The sequence below is a fragment of the Asterias amurensis genome, chromosome 8, assembly GCF_032118995.1.
Source record: "Asterias amurensis chromosome 8, ASM3211899v1".
Taxonomy (NCBI): domain Eukaryota; kingdom Metazoa; phylum Echinodermata; class Asteroidea; order Forcipulatida; family Asteriidae; genus Asterias; species Asterias amurensis.
Window position 1 is genome coordinate 20,529,122 of NC_092655.1, and position 27,746 is coordinate 20,556,867.

General features: G+C 38.7%; 1 protein-coding gene across 2 annotated transcripts; it reads left to right on the top strand.

The window, feature by feature from the left end:
• The first annotated feature begins 5,031 nt into the window (after positions 1-5,031).
• Positions 5,032-26,398, top strand: LOC139940542 (uncharacterized). 2 transcript variants are annotated; one of them, XM_071936844.1, is made up of 9 exons: positions 5,032-5,143; positions 11,372-11,458; positions 14,836-14,961; positions 17,441-17,524; positions 19,848-19,970; positions 20,738-20,896; positions 21,392-21,511; positions 22,082-22,195; positions 23,201-26,398. In XM_071936844.1, the coding sequence occupies exons 2-9, from the start codon at positions 11,413-11,415 to the stop codon at positions 24,283-24,285; spliced, it is 1,857 nt and encodes a 618-aa protein (XP_071792945.1). In that variant the 5' UTR covers positions 5,032-5,143; positions 11,372-11,412; the 3' UTR covers positions 24,286-26,398. The 2 variants fall into 2 exon arrangements, with proteins under 2 accessions (XP_071792945.1, XP_071792946.1); XM_071936845.1 differs by lacking the exon at positions 17,441-17,524 and having other exon boundaries at positions 5,033-5,143.
• The last annotated feature ends 1,348 nt before the right edge of the window (positions 26,399-27,746 follow it).

Consider the following 27,746-nt stretch of genomic DNA (forward strand, 5'->3'; position numbering starts at 1 on the left):
AAGACTGGTCTTTGACAATTACCAATAGTGTACAGTGTCTTCTTTCCGAATCTGCATCTAAAAGTCATTTGCACTTGTCATCTACTCTCTGAACTCTTATCTTAAAGCATTTATTCACTTATAATTTATTTATCAGGGGTGTGGGAATTTGTTTCGATCCCACTGGGGGCAGGGCAAGGCCGGGGTATGGGTTCCGATCGGCGAGGGGTGGGGGATTCAAGCCCCGCGCCCCCTCTGGTTGGGCTACCGTCATGTCCCTGAAATTTGAAAGCTAACTTCGAAACTTGGATGTTTTCCAACAACCCAAACCCATCTGAAAACTGTCCCTGAAATGTCTAAATTATCAACTAATAATATTGATTACTTCTCTAGGTTGCGATGAGTACTGTCTATACACATGCCTTATTGGCCTTGGTAAACATTTATGGCTTTATCATTACCTTAAAATATGTAATAATTTCATTTCATTTTTGTTCACATGTTCTCGGTATAATCTTCACCCAAATCAAAGGAATGCGAATTCTTGTCATAGTACAATAGCGAAGGCTGTCGCACGACTTCCAACAAAGGCAAGTCATTTTAGTTTGTTCTAACTGTTTACGCAGCCTTGGAAGGATTGTAATAGAACGATCAAAGAAGACTCTCCCACATCGTAATCCATTAAGAAGACATTATTACACATCGAGAATGTCAGATAAAAGTCAATTATAACAGTTTACAAAACACATAAACGTTATATGCAACACTACAACATGTGAAATGTTTGAAGTCATGACTTCCATTGTGCTGTGTTGTTCTCTTACCGTTGAACCATATGGAATGGTTCTTTCTCTATGATCGAACGAGGCCAATAACATGAAAGTGACAGTGATTGATGAGGTGTCCTGCGTGGAGAGGGTATTTATCAGAAATTTCACCGCAAATGTAGTGTGAACTTTAAGCTTATCTGTCTGGGTTTAACTCATTGTCTGGAGCAGTTCAAGTTGACAAGGACGGGTTTAAACACCATTCATAATATTATTGATCTGGAAGATGTTCCCCAAACTACGGAGGAACAATGGTAGCGTCCTTCCCAATGTTCACACCCTAACTACCCATGCAGGCAACGGAGTGAAGGGAAAAAAATATGACCGGGTGGGCATGTCTGACATGTCATTTGTAAGATTTCTTCATTTTCTTGTGGTTTTGTAAGGTTTCCATGTTTAGGTTTCCCCGTAAGGCAATAATGTGTTTCCTACATAATCCTTCTATCTACCCGCGGCAAGGCCAGGTTTCTCAGTAATTTGCTTGTGTTTTTGCATATTTTTTGCTGTTCTCTTTTTATAACCATTGTAATATTGCTTTTTTGTGTAAATCTTTGATGTGCAATTTTTTAATACATGTTTGTGTTTTTTTCATGTTTGCTGGCAAATAAAATGAATGAAAAATGAAATGAAATAATATGTACTTATGAATAAGACCCCCCCTTCTCAATCATGTTTGTAGATTGATTTGTATACGTTTTGTTAAGTGTTTGTATCTTTAATTTGTGTATAATTTTATGACTGGATGTTCAATGCAAAGTATTTGGTTTTTGGAGCCGTTCGGTTGTTACATAATCTTAGGGACGATAACAACATCAAACTTCCCTCTGGAAAGGAACTCCTGGCATGTGTGCTTCGTTTTTGAAAGGGCAGGGGTTTCAAATAATTTCTCCTTGGAAAAATACACCATTATTAGGAAGTTTAAAAATTCTACTGATGTGGCATTTTAAGGGCACCAAGGCAATGACCAGGGAAGTATTAGGCCTGGACCTCTGTGATGGGTGCCGGTGTCCAAGGGAAATCTATCCACCGGAGGTTCTGTGTCCATGACAAAGTTAACCCTAAGCTGAAGGAAGATGTTTCAAAAGAGGGCGCTATAGGGAACAATAGAATCTCCGGGGGGGGGGGGGGGGGGTGGGACTCCTGGCCACACCGGTGTCCGAGGTAAATCTGTCCTCAGAGATTCTGTCCACCATGGGAAGTCAATATGGGCCTAAAGGTTGGTGCAAAAGAGGGCGCTATACCATAAGAAGCTTGTACACAGTTTGACGTTTAGGGAGGGGAGAGCAGGATCTCCGGGGGTGGGGGTGGATTGTTTAACAATCTTTCGCATGACTTTTTAAACAAATTTCACTAATTCTCTCGTCTTTTAAGGGGGGTATAGGTAATAATTATATTGTAGCTTAACACTTTCTTACTTGATAATGACGACATCGTCATAGCAAGGGTCCTTTATGATCACTTCACATTACATATATCGTGGTGATTTTAACATGAGTTTCTACTTTTTGGACGGGTCCGGATAATCAATCAAAAAAAAATAGATTATTATTACTTTGGTTCGGTTTACTAAACTATCTCTACAACATTTGGTAAGGTTATTATAGTTTTGAAGAAAAAAAGTATGACATCAGCTTTTGCGAATGAGGTAAACACATTTGGTAAAGTATAGACCTGTATCATGGTGCAGCCATCTTGATTTACTCCCATTGATATCAATGTTACCAAACCGAGGCTGGAAAAACAAAATAGCCTGGTTCCTATTTGCAAAATAGATATTTAGCATGCATTATTGTTATTCGATACGAGGAACATGACCAAGATGGAGGCAGCATGATAAAGGTCTATTGTAACAGAGTTTGGGCATCGCGTGGTGTTAATAAGAGACATCGTAAACGATTTGGCACAGGTTCGTTCTTTGTGTCCAATGTTTTCATCCAGTTGACAACTGCCTAGACAGAGGGAAAAAAGGCGAACATACACCGTGTAGTCATAACAAAATCGTTCGAGGGCAAGCTTTGTTCGACTCGAAGCCTACATGAGACAAAACGACAAACTCGGTCTTTTATAGAGCAGCTTTTCCAAGGATTTTTTAACACTTTTCGTGATTGATCTGTTACATTCTGATCTAATGATGCGAGATAATTTTATTTATCAGAAAAATGTTGACTTTGGTAAACAAAGTTCTTAAAGGCAGTGATGGACACTATTGGTAATTACTCAAAATAATTATTAGCATTAAACCTTACTTGGTAACGGGTAATGGGGAGAGGTTGATAGTATAAAACATTGTGAGAAACGGCTCCCTCTGAAGTAATAGAGTTTTCGAGAAAGAAGTAATTTTCCACGAATTTGATTTCGAGACCTCAGATTTAGAATTTGAGGTCTCGAAATCAAGCATCGGGAAGCACACAACTTCGTGTGACAAGGGCGTTTTTTCTTTCATAGTTATCTCGCAACTTCAACGACCGATTGAGCTCAAATTATCACAGGTTTGTTATTTTATGCTTATGTTGAGATACACCAAGTGAGAAGACTGGTCTTTAATAATTACCAATAGTGTCTTTAAACAACGTGCCTTTGTCTGTTCTTGCATAAACAACGAATCATTTTCTTTGATTGCGGATGTAAAAAAGAGCTTCAAAGAAAAAAACAGAGATAAAGTGTATTTTTTGTTTTTCAGTCCCAAACTCTACAGAAACGTGTTTGCTTGGAGTGTGTATGTTGCTATGCTTGGCTTGGGAGGGATGGGGGGACGATTTATCGACTCTCGTGAACTGCGACTCTGCTGAACAGTTTATTTCACAATGTTAATAAAAAACAATTGTTTAACATGAATTGAACAATTAATATACTCGAGTCGAGAACAATCTGAGCAAAGTAAGCTTAAACTCCAATCTGCTTACTGGTAAGCAGCGAGTACAAATCTCTTTACCACCTTGCCTCCAATTTAGTAACCCTCTCATACCACACCCCTGCCCCCTATAAAACATGACCCACATCATCACCGAGACACGCAGAAAGAATGGTATCCTAGGGGCTAAAAACCCCCTCATCACCGCGACTATTGTGTGGTTTGATCAGGGAGAAAGATTGGGTACACAAGGAGCATCGTACCATGATGGTACCAACCGTCTCCATTGTCATACTACGATACCACCCAGTGCTACTCTAAGAAAGAGTAGACATTCTTCACGTCCAGTGGACCGTTACACTTTCACTATTTCTGGCCAAAAAAGGGCAAGAAATTAAGAAGTTTTGTTTACGATGGAAAACACAGCTGATGAATCATTGAGGAACTGACCACTGGGCGACGCAATTGAAGAAATAAGGCGCGAATAATAAAACCATAAAAACATTCGACCTTGCTTTTAGCGATGGAATTCACTTTCACTAGAGTTGCACGGGTGAAGTTTTCTTTCTTGTTTTGCGCGGTAGAAATATTTTGCTATCCTGTTTGAAAGGTAGAATTTCCCTTGTTTCCGAGATGTTGACTCACCATAAAGACTCACCAAACCTTGTTTTCTCCGGAACCTTTTGCTGAAACAAACTCAAGGAAACCCACTATCTGATGATGAGATTAGTCATCACATGAACAAGAAAACAACTTTCTCAACGACTCCTCTTTTACGAACCAAAAGGGCAAGGAACTGGGTCTTGCTCTACGAACTGTGACCTACAAACAAGACCCCAGATTAAAACTGTTTATTTTTTTGCGATTGGTTTTGTTGTTCAAAACACATTTTTAATCTTTTGACACAATACTCGAAGAAGATACATTTGTATAAAAAAAGAATTCGGGTACACATAAAATGTAAACAACACGCGCTGACTTGTTGCCAAGTTGGACTTGTCGGCGTACTTTGAAGTACGTTCCCTAAACATAACGTTACCATGGCGTTAGAAACGCCTCCGAGTCATGTTTAAAACAACATTACCAGTTGCCAGGCATTATATTCCTCTCAACTTCTCTTAGATCTGTATCAACAAAAATGACATAGTTTCTAAAGCTAGCGCAGCAAGAACGTTAAGAAGGGGGATTGAAAGGGGACTCAGGGGAGCTGACGTCACACGGGTAGGATTCTTGGGTATAACAAAAGGCATCAAGGTAATCTCATACTGGAATGTCTAATCTGCAAGCCTTGAAAGAACCATTACGTAAGGCGAAGAATGGGGCGACCGCAGCAGGACTTTTGGGTATAAAAGAGATGTAGGGGCAGCTGGGTGGCAGAAGCGTCTGAATTGTTGTTGAGGTAGTTTGAGTCTTTAGGTGTGACATCTGCACCTGGTTACGCATAGCGTGTGGAAGGGCTGAAAGGAACGCGTGGAAGAAATTAAAGGTAAGGTGCTTAGGGTCGGTGTTCAGTAGCAGCTACTGGTCTTCGGAGAAAAAAAAGTAAACACGGGAAACAAGTTTAGATATTTGGAATGGAAATGAAGAAAAAGGGTTTAATCACTTAGAAAAACATAAACAAGTTTGGGTAACCATAGATTCAACAAAAAGGGACGCGCACCAAAAAACCCAAACCGCTTCATCATTGTCTCGTCCATAGACGCTTTTCAACGAACACGAAAGAATCTTAAACTTGAAGCAGATCCCCCACTGTAATTGACGACACGACCTTTCATTAACTTGTGTCTTTTCTTCTTTTTTGAAAGACAAATTGGCTCCTAACATTTGATGAGATTTTTAAGAGAACGGCTTATTGACGCGCATAAGAAAGCTAGTTTGAGTTCCACTTCGTACCTAATGTCACCAACCCTAGTCATTTTTTGCCCAAGTAACAACGTCATACGCGTACATTGAGTATTGTTTTTGAAGCTTTAATTTCTTGGAGCATTTTAACCAGAAACAAAATAGAATTTTCCGATTACCTCCGTCCACGAATTCTTGAAAGAGAGGACAGCTTTAATTTTGTTTAAAGCAAACAAGAGTTCGGCAAATAAAACCCCAAACATGCTCATGCGCAAGTAATCTGGCATCGATTATAAAATCTTTGTCTCATTGCTCGGAATTGTCTTTTATCCATCACGCGGAATAATCTTTGGGGTACGAAGTGACTTGGGTATGAGGTAAATTGGGTACAAAGTGAACGACGTTGGCAATAAAAATGAGCTAGTATTGACAAAAGCTTAAAGTTAATCTTATCTAAGCTTTTTGATTGATATATTGGAAATTGCACGCACTTAAGGTTAAGAATTAGCTTTTTTAAACTGGTTACCAGAACCAGAGAGGATCCACATTGGCATAAATGACCCACATCAGAGTCTTTCTCGGAGGCTAACTTGAAGGTCTTCAATGAAAGCCACAGCTATTTATGGTTGAATCGTCAGACCGTTAACTATTTTTTTGCTTGTTTGAATTAATCCATGCGCATTTTAATGATCGAGTTGTTATTTACAAGCGACCTCATTTTAAGTCCATGGCCATGTGTTTTCAAAATTCAAGGTGACTTCTCTATTTTTGACTATGGTTTAAAGACACTGGACACTATTGGTAATTGTCAAAGACCAGTCTCGTCACTAACTTAGGTGAATCTTAACATATGCATAAAATAACAAACCTGTGAGAATTTGAGCTCAATATTGGTCGTCGAAGTTGCAAGATTATAAAAAAAACCTCTTGTCTCACGAAGTTGTGTGCTTTCAGATGCTCGATTTCGAGACCTCAAATTCTAAATCTGAGGTCTTGAAGTCGAATCGTTGAAATCAAATTCGGGGAAAACTACTTCAGAGGGAGCCGTTTCTCACAATGTTTTATACCATCGACCTCTCCCCATTACTCGCCACCAAGTAAGGTTTTATGCTAATAATTATTTTGAGTAATTACCATTAGCGTCCACTGCCTTTATAGCATGACAAGACAGTCAACAATATGCACCAAGAAGCACTTTAAAACAAAAAAAGTTAACAACAAAACTTTTTCTTAGAACGAGGAGCAAGCAAAATCGGCACATATGAATTCCATCAACAAAACAACAGAGGACACAATTCAGAAGAATGGTTACCATAATTTGTGTAAAGCGCATATTGGATCTTTTTCTCTTGAAATTTCGTTTTATTAAAAATAATAATTACTGTATTTTCAAAGTTGTTTTTCTTCATTGCATCTGATGAAGTGGTTGTTACTACGAAAGCTCATGCATATGTTTACTTATTGCTATTATTAGTCTATTTCCATCTTTTTGTTGTTCACCTTCCGCAGATGAAAAATAGAACCTATAAGGGATTTATAGTTTCTTTGCAAGATAGCAAGTCATAGGAAGTTCGTTGTCCCCAACGACATTTTGTTTGTGGAATAGACCAAAGTAACATCCGGCAGTTTCAATTTATAGGCGAAAGGGGGCTACCACTATCACTTTCGGTGATATCGTTTATGTTAAACACAAAAATAATCGAATACATGTTGATACGAAGTTTGTGCCCATGTGCGCTTTGGTTGCCTTTACTGCATTTTTGAACGCAATATGATTTTGGCGGCAAAACATATGTTTTCTTTGCCATTTCTCTGCCATTAATCAGCATGGGTCCGCAAACTTTGGTGCAGGAAATCATTCAGATTGGTTGTCAATCAAAGTCGTCAGAATGGTAAATGTTATGTTAAACTTCTGATCATTCTTACCCCCCCCCCCAGCACCAAATATCGCCTTACAATAGACCTATCGTACAAAATATAGCATTTTTCCTGATCAAATAGTTAACTTTCTCATGTAAAGATGAGACTATATTATTTGTGGACCTTACCCCTGCAGCACGGGGTTTAATCGGCGGTGTGAATCGATGCTTGGGTCGCGGCTGAGTGCCTGGAATTGTGTCTGAGTCCCCGTCTTCAAAGGCACTGGTCACGTTCGGTAATTGTCAAATACCAGTATTTTCACTTAATGTGTATCCCAACATGCAAAAAATAGCAATCCTGTACACATTTGGGCTAAATTGGTCTTCGGTTGCAAGAGAAACTTGACAGAAAAACAACCTTGTTGCATTACTTTATGCATGCTTTCAGATGCATAATAACAAAAGGCTTCAGTTGAAGTCTTTTATTATGTGAGTGAGAATTCACCTCTTTCTCAAGTTTTTTTACTTATAGAGGAAGCCGTTTATCACCTTTTTTGTTTACTATCAACATCTCTCCATCACTCGTTGCCAAGTAAAGTTATTATGCTGACAATTATGTTGATTACTTACCAACACATATAGTGGGTGGCCACCAGTGCCTTTAAATTTTTCAAACACCTCAATAGGGCCAATTGGTATACCTGTGCTAACTTTGATAAGTGTTTTGAAAACGAATCAATTAGCAGTGATGGTGAAAACCTCTTTCCATCGCGGTCATTTTGACGAAGCAGCAATATTTTTGTTAGACACGGCTTAAGGTCTGCTTTAAGTGATCTAACGCAGCTTCCATAATCTTTAAAATTGACGACATATTGACACAGGAGTCATCCCTAAAAGCACGCCTCCCACTTGAGAACAAAAACCGTCTTATGGGCACGTTTGGTTTGAGCGTCTCAAGACAATTTAGTTGAGGTTGAAATCTGTTTGGTTTAGAGACAGACATTTACAGTGTAAACATGCACGAAGAAAGAAACATGCAGACTTTTTACTCCATGCTTTTAAGCTGAAGAGTTCATTAGGCTTAGTTTTGCTTTACCGTCGTTTATCTTGTTTATAGTTAATCAGAACTACTTTTTTCAATGGAAGTACGTTTTTCATTGTGTCGTTTTAAAGGCAGTGGACAATCTTGGTAATTGTCAAAGACTAGCCTTCACAGTTGGTGTATCTCAACATATACATAAAATAACAAACCTGTGAAAATTTGAGCTCAATCGGTCATCGAACTTGCGAGATAATAACACGAAGTTGTGTGCGTTTGGATGGTTGATTTCGAGACCTCAAGTTCTAAATCTGAGGTCTCGAAATCAAAATCATGGAAAATTACTTCTTTCTCGAAAACTATGGCACTTCAGATGGAGCCGTTTTTCACAATGTTTTATACTACCAACCTCTCCCCATTACTCGTTACTAAGTAAGGTTTTATGCTAATAAATACTTTGAGTAATTACCAATAGTGTCCACTGCCTTTAAAAACATCACCACCAAAACAGTTTTACTGTACTTGTTAAAATTCACAAATTGACGATCGTCTTTCTGTCATGTTAAAGGGTCTATGTATTTACACAGATTTACATTAAATTTACACAGTTTGAAGATTATGATAGTAGAAAGCTTCCCTTGAAATTTTACTTACTGAGGTGCTGTAGTTTTTGAGAAATGAGTAAAAGTAATAACTTTCGTCTCAGTTTTAGCATGTAAAAACGTATTAAACAGTTATGCTATGGTTTTGGTATAATATCATAACTGGTTAAGGGGATTTTACATGCTAAAATAATTTTGGTCTCATGAGGTCAAAATTATTTTGTGACTTGTTTTACTCATTTCTCAAAAACTACACAACCTTAGTTAGTAATATTTGAAGGGAAGCTTTCCATCTTCAAACCCTGTAAGTTTAATGTAAATCTGTGGACATTTTGAAAAAGTACCCGAATCATTTAATATCCCGCTTCCTTGTTTCACGCCGTCTGCGACTGTAGGCCTACATGAGCGGAATACATGTTGGTTAATTTACTCCTTCAGTTTTTCGCAAAAACATGTGAATTTACATGGTTTACGAACCTTTAAGCAGTTAGAACACTTTCTATGTAGGCTTGTGTACAACAAATACTGTTGTTTCACAGTGTAAAACATAAAAATAAACAGCATCACAACAAACAAAATAAATAGTTGTTATTTTTCGGCAAAAATATGGCACAACGTGGAAAGGTTACACGCTTTGAAAATACACGGCAAAATGAGGAAACACGTGTTTTTTCTAGTGTATTAAATGCTGCAATAAATGGCAGTCGTGCGGTATTAACAAAAAAAGAGGAAAAGAGAAAGCCGGGCAAGAAAAAAAACCCCAAAAAAACATGATATTTTTCCCTATACTTTTTCACACAGAAAGTAAAAAAAAAACCGATGCCTGATTGAATAACAGGGTGTGGCACCGCAATGTGAATTTGCAACCGTCCACAACATCCACATTTTTAAGAACATTTCCTGGTTCTCATTACTATCGTTCTTTCCTGGTCAGTTTTATTATTCTTGACATGAAGTGTTATTATGCTCCTTGATGCTTGTTGCTGTTCCAACAACACCGTTCCATCACCAGAAGGCATAAGTTTCAGAACTAATTCTGATTGAAGGGTCACAAAGTTGTTGTTTTGGTTATGTTGCGTGAGAGCTACACGCCCTTGCCCTATGGCGTGATGAGAGGGGGGTTAAAGTATAACCTGATTAGTGGCATTTTGCCATTGTTCGACTAAACCAGACTGGACCGGTTGGTACCAGTTCAGTTTGACTGTCACGGCGATTGGGTTTTTACAAAAATAAACCTCCATGGTGAGACCAGACTGAACCGGTTCGTACAAGTTTGGTTGTCATGAGGATTGAGTTAACAATAGTATAAAAGGAAGCTCCTCACTAGAACTGTTTAATTTTTAAAGACACATCTTTTAGGTGAAATAACTTGTTTTTCCATTGTATGCATTTTGTAGTTCTTTCTGTATTTTCTGTATTTTGTTTTGATTTAACAGTCGTGTTTCACTTGCTCCAGAAAACTGATCATGCACCATAAAAGCTTCTGCGTGAACTGAACGGGACTCGTCAGAACTGACTCGATCTAGGTCAGACTCTGGACCGGATTTGGGTTTCGTGGGGTCTGACCCAGCTCAGGGGTGGATTTCACAAAGGTAGTCCTAACTTAGGTAGGACTAGTCCTAGGCAATGCTAATAGATAGGACCAGTCCTAAGTTAGGACCAGTAACTCATCCTAACTTAGGACTGGTCCTATCTCTTAGCATTAGGAATAGTCCTAAGTTAGGACTATAAACCTTTGTGAAATCCACCCCAGTATTAATACGACCCGGAATATGTGTCAACAAAACCCCCAAATGGGTCAAATTTACGCAAAATTGAATTACCATTTTAAAGGAACACTACTTTTTTTTTTTTTACTAACAAAACAGTTGCTGGCAGTGAAAGCACTTTATGTTATCCACACACAATACATAAACTGACAAACCTGAAGAGTTTGAGATTAATCGGCCATCTGGGTCACGAGAAAATAATGAAAAACCCGATAACACATGTTTGCATGACATCGATTCAAAAAAGGAAATAAATAAAAACGCTCACAAAGCGATAACCTCCAAACGGGGAATTAGTTGTATTTATCTCTCATCAAATATGGCATTTCAGACAGAAGTATTTCAAGGTTTTTTTCCTATTATAGAGTGTAAAAGTTTTATCTAAATCTGTGAGTTAAGACATTTTTTCTTCCTTCTAAAAACTATTTTGTTGGTCAAGTTGTCAAGAGTCAGCCCTCGGATCCTGAATCCGGCTCAGTTCTTACCCGGATTTATTTTTTATTATAACGTACAATTAATTACACATTGCCATTTTCATTTAATGTGGATGTTAAATCTAGAATATTGTTGACGTTTTTTTTCTTTCTGTTCCTTTTCTCTCAGATTAATCATCGTTTAATACAATTTGAGTCACCGTGTTCACTATGGTGCGCGCTCTACTCCTGGTAGCCGTTGTGGCCTACTGTGCCCGTAAGTATTCTTAGCGAACACTTCATGCAAGTTCTTCACTTCAAAAGATGAAAACAATTTTACGATCAAACCTTCAAATTTTGCCAAATATAATTCTGTGGAAATATCATGAATTTATTAGGTCGCACTCCTCTTGACAGCTTAAATAAAACGTGCAGTTTCACTCCTCTTGACAGCTTAAATAAAACGTGCAGTTTATCAACGGCCTGATGAGGAGGTAAATTTATACTATGTTGCTACATGTGTTTGTAAACATTAATGCCTCGGACTATGACCATCCAATACTTACAATTATTTCCCTGTTTTAAAAACTCTATTCTTTCTTGCATATATGACCTTTCTTTTATTTCTTTGTTTCATTTTTACTTGTCAGTAACTTTTAAATTTGTGTTACCGTATAACTCTTTCTTGCGATAGTCCTTGGTTATCGCTTACTACTGAATTTGGGGAAAGTTCATTGCAGATGGCTTGTAGTAAGCTAGCTCTCCAACAAAACAAGACTTTATCGCAACAGGGCAAGAAAGAAGGTTACACGATTGTTATGCACACGCTGTTTGTACCAGTATTTCTGAGAAAGTAGAAATTGCTGTTGATGCAAAAACGGCTCATCACAAAACAAAAGGACCTTTGGTAAACGGGCAAAAAAAAACCCAGTTAATTGCATGACATTCCGACCCTGGCACAGGTCTTCTTAAGGGAACAAGTTTCCCTTGGTTTACAATAGGAAGACGTTAGTGGAAAACTGTGCCGACACACCCTGAATTAGAATAGATACAGGACAATCTCTTTTTGGTCCAACTATCAATCACGCGTCACTGATGACAAAGGTACAGAAAAGAAAGCAAGAAGAATGTGTTTGCTTTATGGGGTTTCTTCACAGCTTGATAATCGACATCCAAAGGTTCTTTTTGAGTTAAAGTCACCTGGAAGTGGTATTTTTTTCAAAATAAAGCTTTTGTCACTAATATATGTGTTTTGATGAGTGGATTGTGAATAAACAGTTAACTAAGGTTTGAAAAAATCAGTTCTTATGTTATTTACAAATTTAAGAGTATACCCCGACCCGAGAGGGCGCTGTTCGTGACGTCAATCGAGGCAGACTTTGCCTGTATTGCGTAGAGTAAACACAATAGACCCTTCCCATGAAATATGTAAATTGCACATAGCGCGTGCGCACTAACGTTTTGGTTGGCAAAATGAGCGAACATCGCGCTGTTTTGTTTACGGCTAATGGATGCGTGACGCAGACGCGATTGCGCGTCTGCTTAGTGCACAACTCTATGGCGTTTGCCAACCAACAGGGTCTGTACGCATGCGTGAATGTGGTTAGCATATTTCACGGGAAGGGTCCATTGCAAAGCACATGTACAGACCAAGTCGTGAGTTTGTACGTTTCAAAAAAAGATTTTTTTGTTTTTTTTTCCGGCAATGCCGATCAGGTGTATTGCTGCTGAATGCAGAAAAACACTTATTGCAACGTACCAACTCACGACTTGGACGTACATGTACTTTGCACGTGTGTTTACTATACGCATTGCAGGCAAAGTCTGCCTCGATTGACGTCAGAAAAGGGGTAGGCGGATTCAGCCCCCAAACAACTTTATATATTTTGTAAACATATAAATCGTGACAAACAGCTACTAAAAAAAATTGTTTTATTGTTTGTATAAGCATATATTCTTATGTTTGAAAGAAAAAAAAAATCTATTTCCAGGTGACTTTAAATTTTTTAAATAGAGTTACACAGTGAATAAAAGCAAAGTTAGGGGCAGGAAGGTGAACGTTGTTTGTTTGAGCATGGAGATTTTGTTTGATACGACTTTGGATGGGGGAAACTGGGTCAGTGGCATCCCACTCCCTCTTTTCCAAATACAAGTTTTCATGGGGAGGTCTTTTTCCAAAATAAGATTGCAAAGGAAGGTATACCTTTGATAAAATTGCTCCAACAATTCACCACCATTTTTTTTCCGATTTGGAAAGAGCAAAGTATGGTCTCACCCAGCCATGGCGACCTAGCCAGATTTGGTGTCAACAACTCGCATGCAAATGTTCACATTCAGACAATAATTATCAGAGAATGGAACAGCCTCACCCTCTAAAGACGGCCTTCTACAGTTAGCACTCTGCATTTAGACAAAATCTGCTGACCCTGTAGGTTACGTGTTGAGGAAAACAAGAACGCCACTCCCCAATCCTTGTGAAATGCAAACCAAATAAAGTTGGTGTGATGTTTTCTTTTGGGATGTTTGCCGACTTCTTAATTCAGATTCAGATTTAGTTTAGTTTGACCCTGGAATACAGTTATGCTGCAGGCTCGAAGATGCATAAGATGTTTAAGATTCCCCAAAAAGGGCCTCGCAAAACATGGTGTTGTGACCGACAACAAACATGATCACACGATCAGCCCCAAGTATGCTTATGTGGGGTGGCTATTTCAATTTGGTTTCCTCGTCAAATATGGCTTCATTTCTAATCACTTTCATGGTGCTTGAGATGTTAAGCTTAAATATACACGATCTTTGTTATTTTGGGGGTCTAAGTTGGCAAAAGCAATCGGGCGTCATCATACAGTATCCACTATAATCGTATACAGGGGTGTATGTTGTTTGAACGGGAAATTATCGAAGAGAAAGTTTGCCCCAAGTAAATTGTACCTTGCAAGTTTTTGTTGTATTAAGCCACGCGTCCTTGGTCTAATACCGTGTTTAGTCGCATATGTCTGCCGTAAACAGCGACGAGTGGCCCTGAGGTACACGCTAACACACCCCGAGGGTTATGGGCTAGCTGTGGGGATGTACACATCACAAACAATGGAACGAGTGGGTGTTTTATTGTACGAGACAGGGTGTATCCTTACTGTCATATGCAAATCTCCCCCACAAATCCTCCCGTATTCCTTGAGTTGAGCCGTGTATTGTGTAAAAGGCTGGGCGTAACTACGGGAGACAAACGCCATGGCTTGAAATGCAGTGAGCCGGTCCTCTGGCAGAGTTTTCGAGTGAGGGCGGGCTATATTATTGATGTCAAAACATAGTAAGGTTTGCGGTAACACCATGTGATGATAATATCTAATTGAGTTGGGGTGAATCTGAAAAAGCACCGTAAAGGTATAACTTATCGTAATGATCAGTATGCTTTGATCGTTTTTGTTTTTGTTTTTTAAAGTAAAGAAAAAAAGACAACCCGAGCTGGTCGAAACGTCGAGTTGAAACCATACGGTTCTTTTTTTTAGAACCATCCCAACTCTACAGAGACTATTGGTGTACTGCAAACCTTACAATACCGTATTTTCCACCATGCAAAGTTTCAAATACTAATTATTAACATAATTGAAATAATTTCTCAACTGTTTTTTTTTTTTTTTTTTTTTTTTCCAGACTTCGGTGTTGCAAGCATGTGTGACGGCAACCCGTGTATGAATGGCGGCACATGTATGGATCTTGGAGTGGCCTGGATTTGCATCTGTCCCGCAGAATACACAGGAGGGACCTGTGCTAATGAATGTACGTATAACCTAAGTATTTTGCAGAGTTCAAACCGAGGACCTATAGCTGAAGAGGATAGTCCACGGTTAGGGAACGGCCCACAATTCGAAAACGTGTGACAAAACAATGAGAAATGTAAAAAAAAAAATTACAGTTCACATGTATAAACAAACGAGGGACAGAGGTCCATGGTTGCAGGTACATACAATCCTTTTAGTATTTGCTGAGATCCCCATCTCCATTGAACACTGACATTTTGAGGTTCAATTTAATGAACAATTTCCATCTTGGTGAAAAAGGAGGATAGTAAACAAATTGAGTACAATTTAAAGTCTTGATGACAGTCAAGAACAGACCAGGAAACTAATTTATGAAAATAAATCGGAAACAAGGATAGTGTAATGAATACAGAGTAACCAATCTGAGGGCATTTACATAAGCCAGAAAGTTTTTTTTTTTAAATGCCTGCCAAATACACAACACAATCAACAAACAAAGTTAACAATTTAACTCAAAGAGGCCGACAACAATATAATATTAATATGATAGTCCACAACTATAAAATGAAGGTGGTTATATTATAGTTATTACAGTAGACATATACCAAAGTTTGATAGCCTTGGGTGGTGTTATCACGAAAAGCAAAACAGACCGACAAAGACCGCGTTTAAAATTGGAAAAACCAGTTGAACAAAGATTTTGTGAAAGCAAGTTGCCAGTCACACAAGGTCTGAAGGTCACTTCAAGGTGTGGGCTTTACAATCAACTATCCTAGGGCTGAAACAGGGTTACCCCTTTACGGTCCATATATCTGATAGGCTTGGGTATCAACCATCAGAAGCCTAATGGCCGTAGAGTAAAAAGACTATCCTCCCCATTTTTTTACGAAGCAATCACAGTTCAGTGTTTTGTTACAGGACACAAGTGTCACGACCGGGGCTCCAAACCACACCCTTCTGTAAATCAGAGCTTTTACCGCTTTTCTGAAGAAGAAAAATGAAAGACAAACAACAGAATTAAAAGAAGAAAGAGAGAACGAATTAAGACTAAAGAAAACATTCATTTATTATGATCAGAAGGAAATTTACTTCGATAATATCATTATGTTTGAGTTGATATCCACTCCGTCTCCAACACATCTCAATACAGGCCAACCGAGTGGTGAATTTTTAAAAACAATGTCTTCTCTAACATGTTCTAATAATTATAACACAAACCCGTCAACAGCGGGCGTCACTTGAATCTGCTAAAAGACAAGCGCATAATAATTAAAAGACAACACCAATTTCTGATAACCTTCAATTCAATGCACATTTATTTTTCATGTTGGCAATGACAACTAAACATACAGTTGAAAACAAATACAAATGAGTATAATTATAAAAAAGATGGATGCCACATAATATAACAATGAAATGTACAGAAATTTCAAAGATAATATCGAGTGTACATAACTTGCCAACATGCAAGGTAAACAAGTTAAGCATACTGCTTTTGGACATTTCCCTGTGACGGACAAGGACTTGGACAACATAACAAAATAACAATGATAATGAGATCATCTTTTAATATTGCATGGCTGAGGAGTCTTCTAACTTCTAGATTATCACCAAATAAAACGCTCTCAAGGGCTAAATGTGTCACTGAGTTGTGACTGGTCTCAACAAAGTCTTCTCTCAGTTGTGTCTCATAATCCTGACAAAAACCTGCCAACAGCGGGCGTAACTTCAATCTGCTAAAAAGACAAAATGAGAATTGTTAAAAACGCAACCTTAATTTAATGTAATAAAATGTATGGCTCAGCGAGGCTTTTAACTTCTAGATTATTACCAAATAAAACACTCTCACATGCTTATTGGTTGGTGACTGGTCTAAACAAAGTCTTCTCTCCGTTGTGTCTTATATCTAACAGCCAATGTAACCTTTAACTGAGTTAACTAAAGTTCTTAGAACAAAATAATCCTAACACAAACCTGTCAACGGCGGGCGTTTCTCGAGTCTGCAAAAAGACAAGCGCAAAATTATTAAAAACGTAACATTAATTTAATAAATCATTTCATTTTATAAACATCTCCGTTCGGTGACCACATGGCCAAAGTGGATGTGATGTACAAACAGTAATTGTCAGTAAACAGCAACAACAGAAAGAAAATTACAAATAAATGATTATTCTATGTTTTACTGAGCGACTACTCATACCAGATAGTTTAGAAAACAATCTTACTCAAATAAGACAATAATTGTATAATAGTAGGCCTACAACTAATGTTAGAGTAGGCCTATACCAAAGTGTGACATTAAAGCAGCAAAACAGACCGATAAAAGACAGAGTTTAAAATGGGGAAAAAAAATCAGTTATAATACACATGGCCCAGTAGGCTTTTTATAAGTTATTCTAAATTATTAGAGATAAAACGCTGTCATAATTGAGCTTTCAACACCCACTCCATAACCATATCGTTAATTGGTAATGACTAATTAACATTTTTGTCAACAGCTAACCCATGCCAGCCGAACCCATGCCAGAAAGGCGCACTGTGTTTCCGCCGATCCGGCACAACAGGAGCGCCGTATCGCTGCGGTAAAAAGATATTTACAAAACACACACAAAAAACACACTCAATCTTCGTGGCATGCCCTTCTTACTTCACCTCATCACCAGTAGAAACTAGAATGAGTGTTTTAGTGCTTGTAATAGTAGAAAGTTTTGAGTCAACATTCTTCCTCATTATTTCCTTTTTCTACATAGGAACGTAAATACTAACCTTTCTGCATGTTTGCTCATTGGTGTCTCACCCACAATTTTGCAGCATGCACAGACCATTACTCGAAAACCAGTCCCCACACTTTATGTGGACCAACCTGTATACATAAAATAAAGTAAAAGGTCAAAGGTTAAAGCTTGTTGTCGGTCATCGGAGTCAAGAAAAGAAAAGAAACCTTGTTTATGTTGTAGTAAGGTTTGCGGTAACACCATGACTATCTCTAAATTAGTTTGGGTGGTTCTTAAAAAAAACCGTTGGTTTCAACTCGATGTTTCGATCAGTATGCTCTGATCGTCTTCTGGAGAAAGCTGTGATTGGATTCTGGAGAAAGCTTCTTTTCAGAACCACCCAACTCATTCATCATTATGGTGTTACTGAAAAACCTTTCTATAGTCGTATTTCAACGATCCCAAGTTTCAAATCCTAGACTATTTATGTTTTCACTGATAAGTTCTGGACTTAAGTGATCACAACATATTGGTTTAATAATTCAAAAAAATGTAGCAATTAAAAAGTTATGATTTTAGGTAAACATTTTTTCAACACGATCATCTGTATACCATGATACTTTTATGTGTAAATCTATGGTAGTTTGTAGTATGTAGTATATTCTTAACATCCATTTGAAATTTCTGCAACTGAGCATGTTTGTAGTTTTACTCACCTGTTTTTCTAAAGACAAACGCTGCTTGTCTTTGATAAACACTGCTTGCACACAATCAATGGCACATAGCAAAACAAAATCGGGCATGTTTCACTTTACACATAGTAGACCCCGAACTTATTACGAGAGCATGTGTGATTTTACTAACCCAGTTTTCCTGTCATTTGACATTTTTTGTCATAATTTTGAACAAATAACACCCACATAATGACTAACTAAATTCACGCTAGAAGTGTAAGTATATACATCAATCCGATGTGAAATACGTCACCAGAATGGACAAAAGAGTGTTTTCGTTTTCGACAACGGATGGTTTTGCGACGGTTAAAAGTTTTCAGCCAAACGTTGTTGTTTTCAGCAGAACTCAGACTCATCCCAAGTACTGTCATATAAATATTGAGGGACGCCAAATGTCATCGTCGCCGTCGCAGAACCATCCGTCGTCGCAAACGAAATCTCACTCCTATCAAAAACATGACATGACAAGATGTGACCAGAAAGGAAACAAACAAAAGACTGTATCTGGAAAACAAGCTTGCTTTTGTCCTTTTCCTCAGGATTTGTCCTGACTTCATGTTTTTCTCAAAGCCTCTTTGAGCTTTTCAAATTTGTCTTGAAAGCAGTCAATCAGTCAAACAAGGGAGTAAGACCATGTCCACGCAGTGTTTGAACCTATAGTTTCATATTTCTGGTGATGGACAGAGTTTGTGAACTTGTTCACTCCGGGTCTAAAGTATTGGGAGAACCAAGGGTTTACAAATTCGCAACATCTCTTGATAACAAAAGTTGAACTCATGATTGCGGCAGGGCACATTGTTAGTTCAAAAATTATGTTTAGGAACGTTACAGAATTTGTAAGAAACAAAACTTATAACACGGTCTAATGATGATGAAAATAGAAAACATCCCTTGAAATATTTCTGGCCGATATTTTTTTTCGCTCAATGAGCGTTTTATTCATTTTTGTTTAGCATCGAACGCATTGCAAAATTCGTAACCCGTTGTTCACTATTCTCTCGTGACCCAGATGGCCGATCGATCTCGAACTTCTACAGGTTTGTCAGTGTATGTACATGGTGGATTACATAAAGTGCTTACAATGCCAACAACTTTTTTGCCAGCAAAACCAATTCTGGACGGTTCCTTTAAAGCCATTATACACTTTCGGTAAACAGTATTGTCCAAGTCCCACAGTTCGTGTCTCACAACTTATATATAAAATAACAAACCTGTGAAAATTTAGGCTCAATCGGTCATCGGAGTCGGGAGAAAATAATGGGAAAACCCACTCTTGTTTCCGCGCGTTTCGCCGTGTCATGACATGTGTTTAAAATAAATCCGTAATTTTCGCTGACGAGAATTTATATTGTTTTAATGTTTTCTCAAAAAGTATGAATTTGTTTGTACAACTGCAGCTGTAGTAGATCTCAATTATTGTTTGATTGTTAATGGTAACTTTATGATTTCTCCTCTAGTTACACCAACAACTCCCTGCACTAGCAACCCATGTCTTAACGACGGGTCATGTAGTGTCATCAATGATGTCGATTACCAATGCCAGTGTTTCGGTAATTTCCAGGGAATCAACTGTGAAACATGTAAGTTACTTCTCGCTTTATACTATAACATGTTTTCCCTGGCCAATTTTAACACAAATTCATTAACACCAAGCTAATTCAATTTAGTTGCTAAATGAATGCTCCGTTGATTCAGCAATCAACAGGAGTGATCAAATTTCTAGTATTTAACAGAGTATTCAATTTTTTAAATATTCTTACAAATTTGTATCATTATTTTGAACATAATAACATCCACATAAGCCTGTATTTTTTGTATTTTTTTTTTTTTACTCTTGTAATGCACATCTGAACATATTGTTACGAAACTTGCGAATAATAAATAATTAAATAAATAAATTATATAGGCAGTGGATACTATTGGTAATTACTCAAAATAGTTATAATTATCATAAAACCTTTCTTGATTACGAGTAATGTGTGGAGAGGTTGATAGTATAAAACATTGTGAGAAACAGCTCCGTCTGAAGTGAAGTAGTTTTTGAGAAAGAAGTAAGTTTCCACGTATTTGATTTCAAGACCTCAGATTTAGAGTTTTGAGATCTCGAGATCAAGTATCTGAAAGCGCACAACTTCGTGTGACTAGGGTGTTTTGTCTTTCATAATTATCTCGCAACTTTGACGACCGTTTGAGCTCAAAATTTCACATATTTGTTATTTTATGCATATGTTGAGATATACCAAGTGAGAAGACGAGTCTTTGACAATTATCAATAGTGTCCAGGGTCTTTAATTAACAAATGAATAAATTGAACTATTTATTATTATGGTTCTGGTCCTACCCTCAGATATGTCAAACGCACTTGCTGCAGTCGAACCTGAAGTCTCCTCGCCTTGTGATGTCTCACCGTGTAGCAATGGCGGACAGTGTTTGGTATCTACACGTGACCCAACACAATACATTTGCCGCTGTGTTGAAGATTTTGGCGGGAGTAACTGCGAGAAAAGTAAGAATTTGTTATTTTTGGTTATTTTTTAAATTATCGCCAGTATGTACTTATTTTTGAAGATATTTCTTAGATGACTTACTTATAATATCTGACTGAACAAAAACATCGACGACGACGATGACAATGATGACAATAACAACGACGATGACGTACGAAATTGCGTGGTTTTCCTTTTACTTTTCGAACCATTTATGGGGGTCAAACATTTGACTCACATAAATGGCCGACCGTGTAAGTCGACGAGACAAAAGGAACACCGTGCATTTTCAAGGCATGTGTGTGTGGACCATTGTACATGTATTCTACTTTTACAACGTCTTTCTACCCATGTGCTCTTTATAACAAACGGTTACAAACGCTTTTTAAATACCAACTCGACCAACGTATTCATTTAAGTCCATGCTCAATTCTGTTCTTGTGTGCGATAATCTTTTGTTCAGCAGTTTCCCTTTCTCAAGTTGACATTAATGTTATTATTAATTTCCACCACAGTGCCATGTGAGATGGACCCGTGTCTTAATGGGGGTGCTTGCTTCTCCAGTTACCGAGTAGATGGGACCTACATGTGCAGATGCCCTCGTGGCTACAGTGGAAAGAACTGCGAAATCAGTGGTAAGCGTGTTTTAATCTTTTTACTCTTTTTTGACAACTTATAGAACTCATTGTGAGCTGTATACTTCAACATTAAAGGCAGTGGACACTATTGGTAATTACTCAAAATAATTATGAGCATATAACCTTACTTGGTAACAAGAATTAAAAACGAATCGCAACGATTAAAGTCAGACACAATGGGAGACTTTGGAACGCTAGGTGGCAGCAGACTTACCAGGTAAATTTCCATTGTTTACGTAGTTCTGAGCATGCGCACATTACCGAGAACAATGGATTTTACCTGGTAAGTCTGCTGCCACCAAGCGTCCCAAAAGTCTCCCATTGAAAGGGTTTGGGTGTTACGTTATGTTAAACATATCGAACATCAAATGAAAACTACGACGGTATCAAACAAAATGCACGTTTTACGAGATAACCAGAACACCAGTAAAGACACAATCGGAAGCGTTTGGGTGTTACGCGATGCCACATCACGAACACAAAATGAAAACTACGCCAGTATCAACTAACAATTAATTTGAATTCCTCTTGTTTATCTATATTTTTTTGCGTTTTTTAATTTTACAGATGCTTGCAGTGGAAATCCGTGTGGTGCAGGAAACATGTGCTTAGACGAAAAAGATGGTAGTTTCTCATGTCTTTGTCCTTGCTCTGCTGGAAGCACTTGCAACTCTAGTCCAGGTAAATTCAAACATTCCTTATTCGCCTTTACTCTTTAAGATCCAGTTTCAAAACCACTTTCCAGAAACTGAGTCATGCCCCTACTATACTACTAATAATAACAAAGTCTTATACATGTATAGCGCCACGTATCTACCAAACAAGGTACTCAAGGCGCTGAGTATATAATAATAATAATAATAACCCGTTTTTATATAGCGCTTTTCACACCCGGAGGGCGTCCCAAAGCGCTTCACATTATTACCCCTGGTCACTGGGCCTTAATTCACTCCTTAAACCATCTCAGCTCCCTGGTAGGGAGTATGCAGCCTGTGCAACATTAATATGCGCTACTCGGCTAAATCAACCACAAGAACCATCTCTGCCCTCACAGGTACCCATTTACCCCTGGGTGAAGAGAAGCAATTGTAGTTAAGTGTCTTGCTCAGAGACACAAGTGTCACGACCGGGATTCGAACCCACACTCTGCTGAACAGAAGCATCAGAGCTTGAATTCGGTGCTCTTATCCGCTCGGCCACGACACCCTACAAACTTTCAGGAGGATGGGTAATTGCAGTGATGAATTCTGAGACCCAATTATTTAGCACCTTCTAAGGGTTTACAAGGTCCTACGGTGCATACAGCAGCCACAGCCAGGAACACCGGGGCGAACCCCTTCTCTTTTCGATAAGTGCGCTGGGTTCTTTTACATGCGTTACACAACGTATGGGACCAACGGCTTTACGTCCAAAAGGACGACACAGTGTCACGGCTGCTGGGGATTCGAATCCGCACACTCTGCTGATCAAAAACACCAGAGTTTGAATTCGGTCCTCTCAACCTCTCGGCCACGACACCACTACAACCGAAATCGGGGTAAAATAAGACTCAGTACGTGTTAGAGTGTGGTGTTACCACATGCAATTAATATGAATATCTGGATGACTTTGCCCCCTTAATAAAATTAAAAGCTTAAAAGCTTATTTTGTATTTGATGACGATTTTGATACTTTTCTTTCCATTAGATTCCAACGATGGGTCAGATGGGGGCGACAATACAGGAACTGATGGGGGCGACGATACAGGAACTGATGGGGGCGACAACACAGTAACCGATGGTGATTCTGGGACTGTGGACAGTGGTAACAATAACCTTGTTGAGAACCCTGTCGACAACGTCAACATCTTCCGCTGCGTTAGAATGATGAAAGCCACGGCTAACTGCACTCAACATGGCTACTGTTCGGTCAGGGACTCGACGGCTATCTGCCGGTGCTACGACGGTTATATGGGTGTAGCCTGCCAGGATACAACGCCGGTCAACGACGGTGGAGCTGGAACTCGACCCATTACTGACTCTGGTTCTAATACTGATGGCTCTGGTTCTAATACTGATGGCTCTGGTTCTAATACTGATGGATCCGGTTCTAATACTGATGGCTCCGGTTCTACTGGCGGTTCTGTATCTACTGGTAGTCCCGACAGTATGACATCCCGTTGCATCCGGATGATGCGTTCAACAGGTGATTGTATGGGTCACGGTTACTGCGAGATTGATCAAGAAACTGCCATCTGTAAGTGTGATCCGGGTTACATGGGTGTGGCTTGCCAGGACGTTTCAGGGGAGACTGTCGATAGTACTGGGGGATCCACATCTGGCTCCACCACCACCGACAACGACAACAATGGCAACACAATGTCTTACCCATGTACTAGGATGATGCAGGCTTCATCACAGTGTATGGGTCATGGTGTTTGCATTATGAGCTCCGACACAGCAGTCTGCTACTGTAATGAGGGCTACAAGGGTGTCATTTGCGAGGTCGCAATAGATGATGGGAGTGTCGCTTCTAATCCTGCAACCGTTGATGGTGATGCAAGCTCTACTGGCACTGGGGTTTCTAACTCTGGAACTACTAATGGTGGCACTTCTAATTCTGTAAGTGGTTCCGTTGACAGTCTGATGAATAGCAATTGTGCTCGGATGATGCTGGCGACAGACAACTGCAATGGCCGCGGAAGGTGTTCAATTAGCCATGGTGATACCGCTATTTGTATTTGTGACGATGGTTACATGGGTGTAGTCTGTCAGGATACGGTTGTTGGTTAAAGAAGAAAGGCGAACCTTTCGAAAAGATATGCATAATACATGTCATAGACCTTTTCGCAAATACCCATTGCTCAAGCGTCAACTGTTGAATGAATGCATGCTGGTCTAGCTAGGGATCAAACTTGACCACCAGCTAGACCATCATGCACCCTCTTCAACGCCTACAGTTCACGTAGCGAGTATTTTGCGTTAATGGTCTATGCTATGACCATTAATTGGTAATGTCTGATGTCACCTGTTATCTAAAAATCTCCAATGACCCGTTCACACAAAATGAGACAACTCCGTCGTAGTGTAAACTTATTGAACCAGTCTTCACCCATGGAGGAGGTATCTTATTCCTACCTACCCATAAAAGAATGTTTGCACTTCATCCATCCTATTTTTCAAGTGAGTGTATGATATGGCAGCGCCACCCCCGCCTCAGCATGAATTGCTAGACTTACGCCGCGGGAACGAAACGATGGGCTACTCGTGGGAACGAGTCTGAATCTCTCTCTGGTCTGAAGTGTGCATTGTATGATAATGCTCATTCTTCCTAAAGTTAAAGGGGTCTGTGTACTTTTTTGTAGGACCAAAAACACAATGTCCACAGACTAATATCCAACTTACACAGTTTGAAGAAAATTCTTGTAGAAAGCATCCCTGAAAATATTACTTGCTGAGGTGCTGTAGTTTTTGAGAAATGAGTAAAACAGTGTCATGAAAATAATAATTGTTGTCTCATCAGTGATCATGAGACGAAAATTATTTTAGCACGTAAAAACAAAAGGTACCCAAATCCTTTAGAATCACCTATCGATATAAAATGAGTTGGGCTATAATATGGTGTACGAGATGCCCTGGTTAATATTTGACCCGGTTTCGGTAAACAAATAAAACTAAAGTTAAAGTGATAATAAATGAGAATAGTCCCCTACGCAAAATACTTCTTTAATAAACAACACCAAGCTATAACCTTCCCTCCCCTACATGGAACAAACTTCTCTTTTAAAACACAAGTCACAAACGTTATACTATAAGAGGACAGCAAAACAAAGAAAACATATTTCGTATAAGCCGAAATGAGATTCGGGAATTCAGATGTACTCTTTATACGCAAAATCTCTTTGTATCGCGTTCTTCCCGTTACGATGGTCGACTATTTGTTCAGTAAACATAATAAATATATGTATAATGCAAACATTGTAACCACCCATGTTTATTCTAAGTAATTTCAGTCAAGTAAGATCTTATTGTATGCTATGTTTCCTCATAATGTAAGAGTGGTAAAAGCATAACTATCACGTGCTTGTATAAAGAGATCTAACTTTAATTTTTTTTTAATATTATTTTTTAAATAAAAATTTGAATATTTCTAAGCTGTGTTTGCGACATTAACATTATTTTGTAAAGGGTCTATGTACTTTTTGTAGGAAAAAAACAAATAATGTCTACAGATTTACACTAAACTTACACCGTTTGAAGATAATGATAGTAGGAAGCTTCCCTGAAAATATTACTTGCTGAGATACTGTAGTTTTTGAGAAATGGGTAAAACGATGTTTTAAAAATAATTTTCGTCTCAGCGATCATGAGACAAAAATTATTCTAGCATGTAAAAACGTACTTTCATGACATTGTTTTTACACATTTCTCAAAAACTACACCACCTCAGCTACCTATATTTAATATAAGTGAAGCTTTCTACAATCGATATCTTCAAACGGTGTTAAGTGTAAATCTGTGGACATTGTGTTTTGTGTTACCAACAGTACCCAAAATCCTTTAAGATGGGGACTTTTGATTTATGACAGTTTACTTCAGGCTATAGTAATGCAGATTTTAATGGTTTTACTTATAATATATTCTTTTTAAACGAATCTTTATACATGTACATGTATGTGCAGCATAAGTTTTCAATGTATATGTATTTTTTCCACCCCCCCCCCCCCCCATTTTTTATAAAGTTGTAATAAAACAAAACATATATTCGGGGACTACAGATTATTGTATTCTCTAGTTGATGTAGAGAATAAAAATGCAGGGCTATCATTTATGTAGCTAAATGCTTTTGTGCATTAAGTATAATTAAAAAATATATATAAAACTATGAGTTTAATGATCAGCATTATCCAATTTTGTGAGCTTGAGGTTATTTTATGTGTTATACTGACAGTAAAGGCACTGGACACTAGAGGTAGTTTAGGAGGTAAATCTCACTCAACTATTAATAACTGAAGTCTTTTTATTATGCATCTGAAAGCAGTAACGCAATAAGAGTGTGTTTTTTTCTCTAATTATTCCCTTGCAAATTCGATGACAAATTTGAGCCAAAATTTTTTAACAGGTTTGTTAAATGCGTTGAGATACACCAAAGTGAGAATATTGATCTTTGACGCTTTCCAAAGGTGTCCAGTCCATTTAGGCTTGAGGGTTGCTTGTAGCAGTGATTTGTTGTGTGTGTGTGTGTGTGTAAGGGATGGCTGTGTGGGTTGGAAACGGGGGGGGGGGTGAAAACTGGGTTGAGAAGAAGGGTTTGAAGGTCGGAATATTGGGTGTGAAGGTGGGTGCGAGGGTGTCAAAGTTTAAAACTAGGTTGGGGACGAGGGTGTGATGATTGGAAACTAAGGTTTGAGGTGGGAACGAGGGTGTGATGGCAACGATAGTTTGAGGGTTTAAAATTTGGGTGTAATACTATTGGGAACGAGGGTGTTGAAAACGGAGGGTTGGTATAGCGTGGGTCAAAACGAGGGTTTGAGGTTTGGAAACGAGGGTGGGAACGAGATTTTGAACTACATGTAAATTAAGCCAGGACTTGCTCATTTCAATTGCACTGCATGTACACTAGCTTTGCGTTTATTAACTAGATGCAGCTTTGATTTAGTTCATTGACAAAGGGCTCACAAGGGTAAAACTGGGCAGATGTACATGTAGCAGGAGATTCTCTCCCCCATCCAAACGGCACGCACATTTTATATATTTTTTATTTATTAAGAATCGCCATCCTCAAGATCAAACATTTTCCAGATTTGTTGGTCAACATTATCTGTTTTGAATCGATTTGGAAAAAAAACATTTGCCCAGTTGAAAAGCACAATGACAGTGGCAACTTTGATGTACAGAATTGTGTTTTGTTTTTGCATACTGCACATCATAGAGTAGGGACAGAGATGGGCACACACTTTGGGTGCGTTCGTTTAGCTTCCCTTGGTCTACCCCGGTGTGTGGCGTTTTTTTTCCAGGACGAACGTGGGTAATTATCTGCACACGTTTGTCCTGGAAAAAAAAAACCGCCACACACCAGGGTCGACCCGGGGCAGCTAAACGAACGCACCCACTGTGTAAAAACATCTCCTGGTAGCGCCCTCATTTGAATCAAAATCCCCCACAGTTCCCGTAAAGCCGGGGTGGGGGCACACATAGTCCCCGGGGTTTGACATTCTCCATTCCCAGGGCCACTACATCACATGTTTGTATTA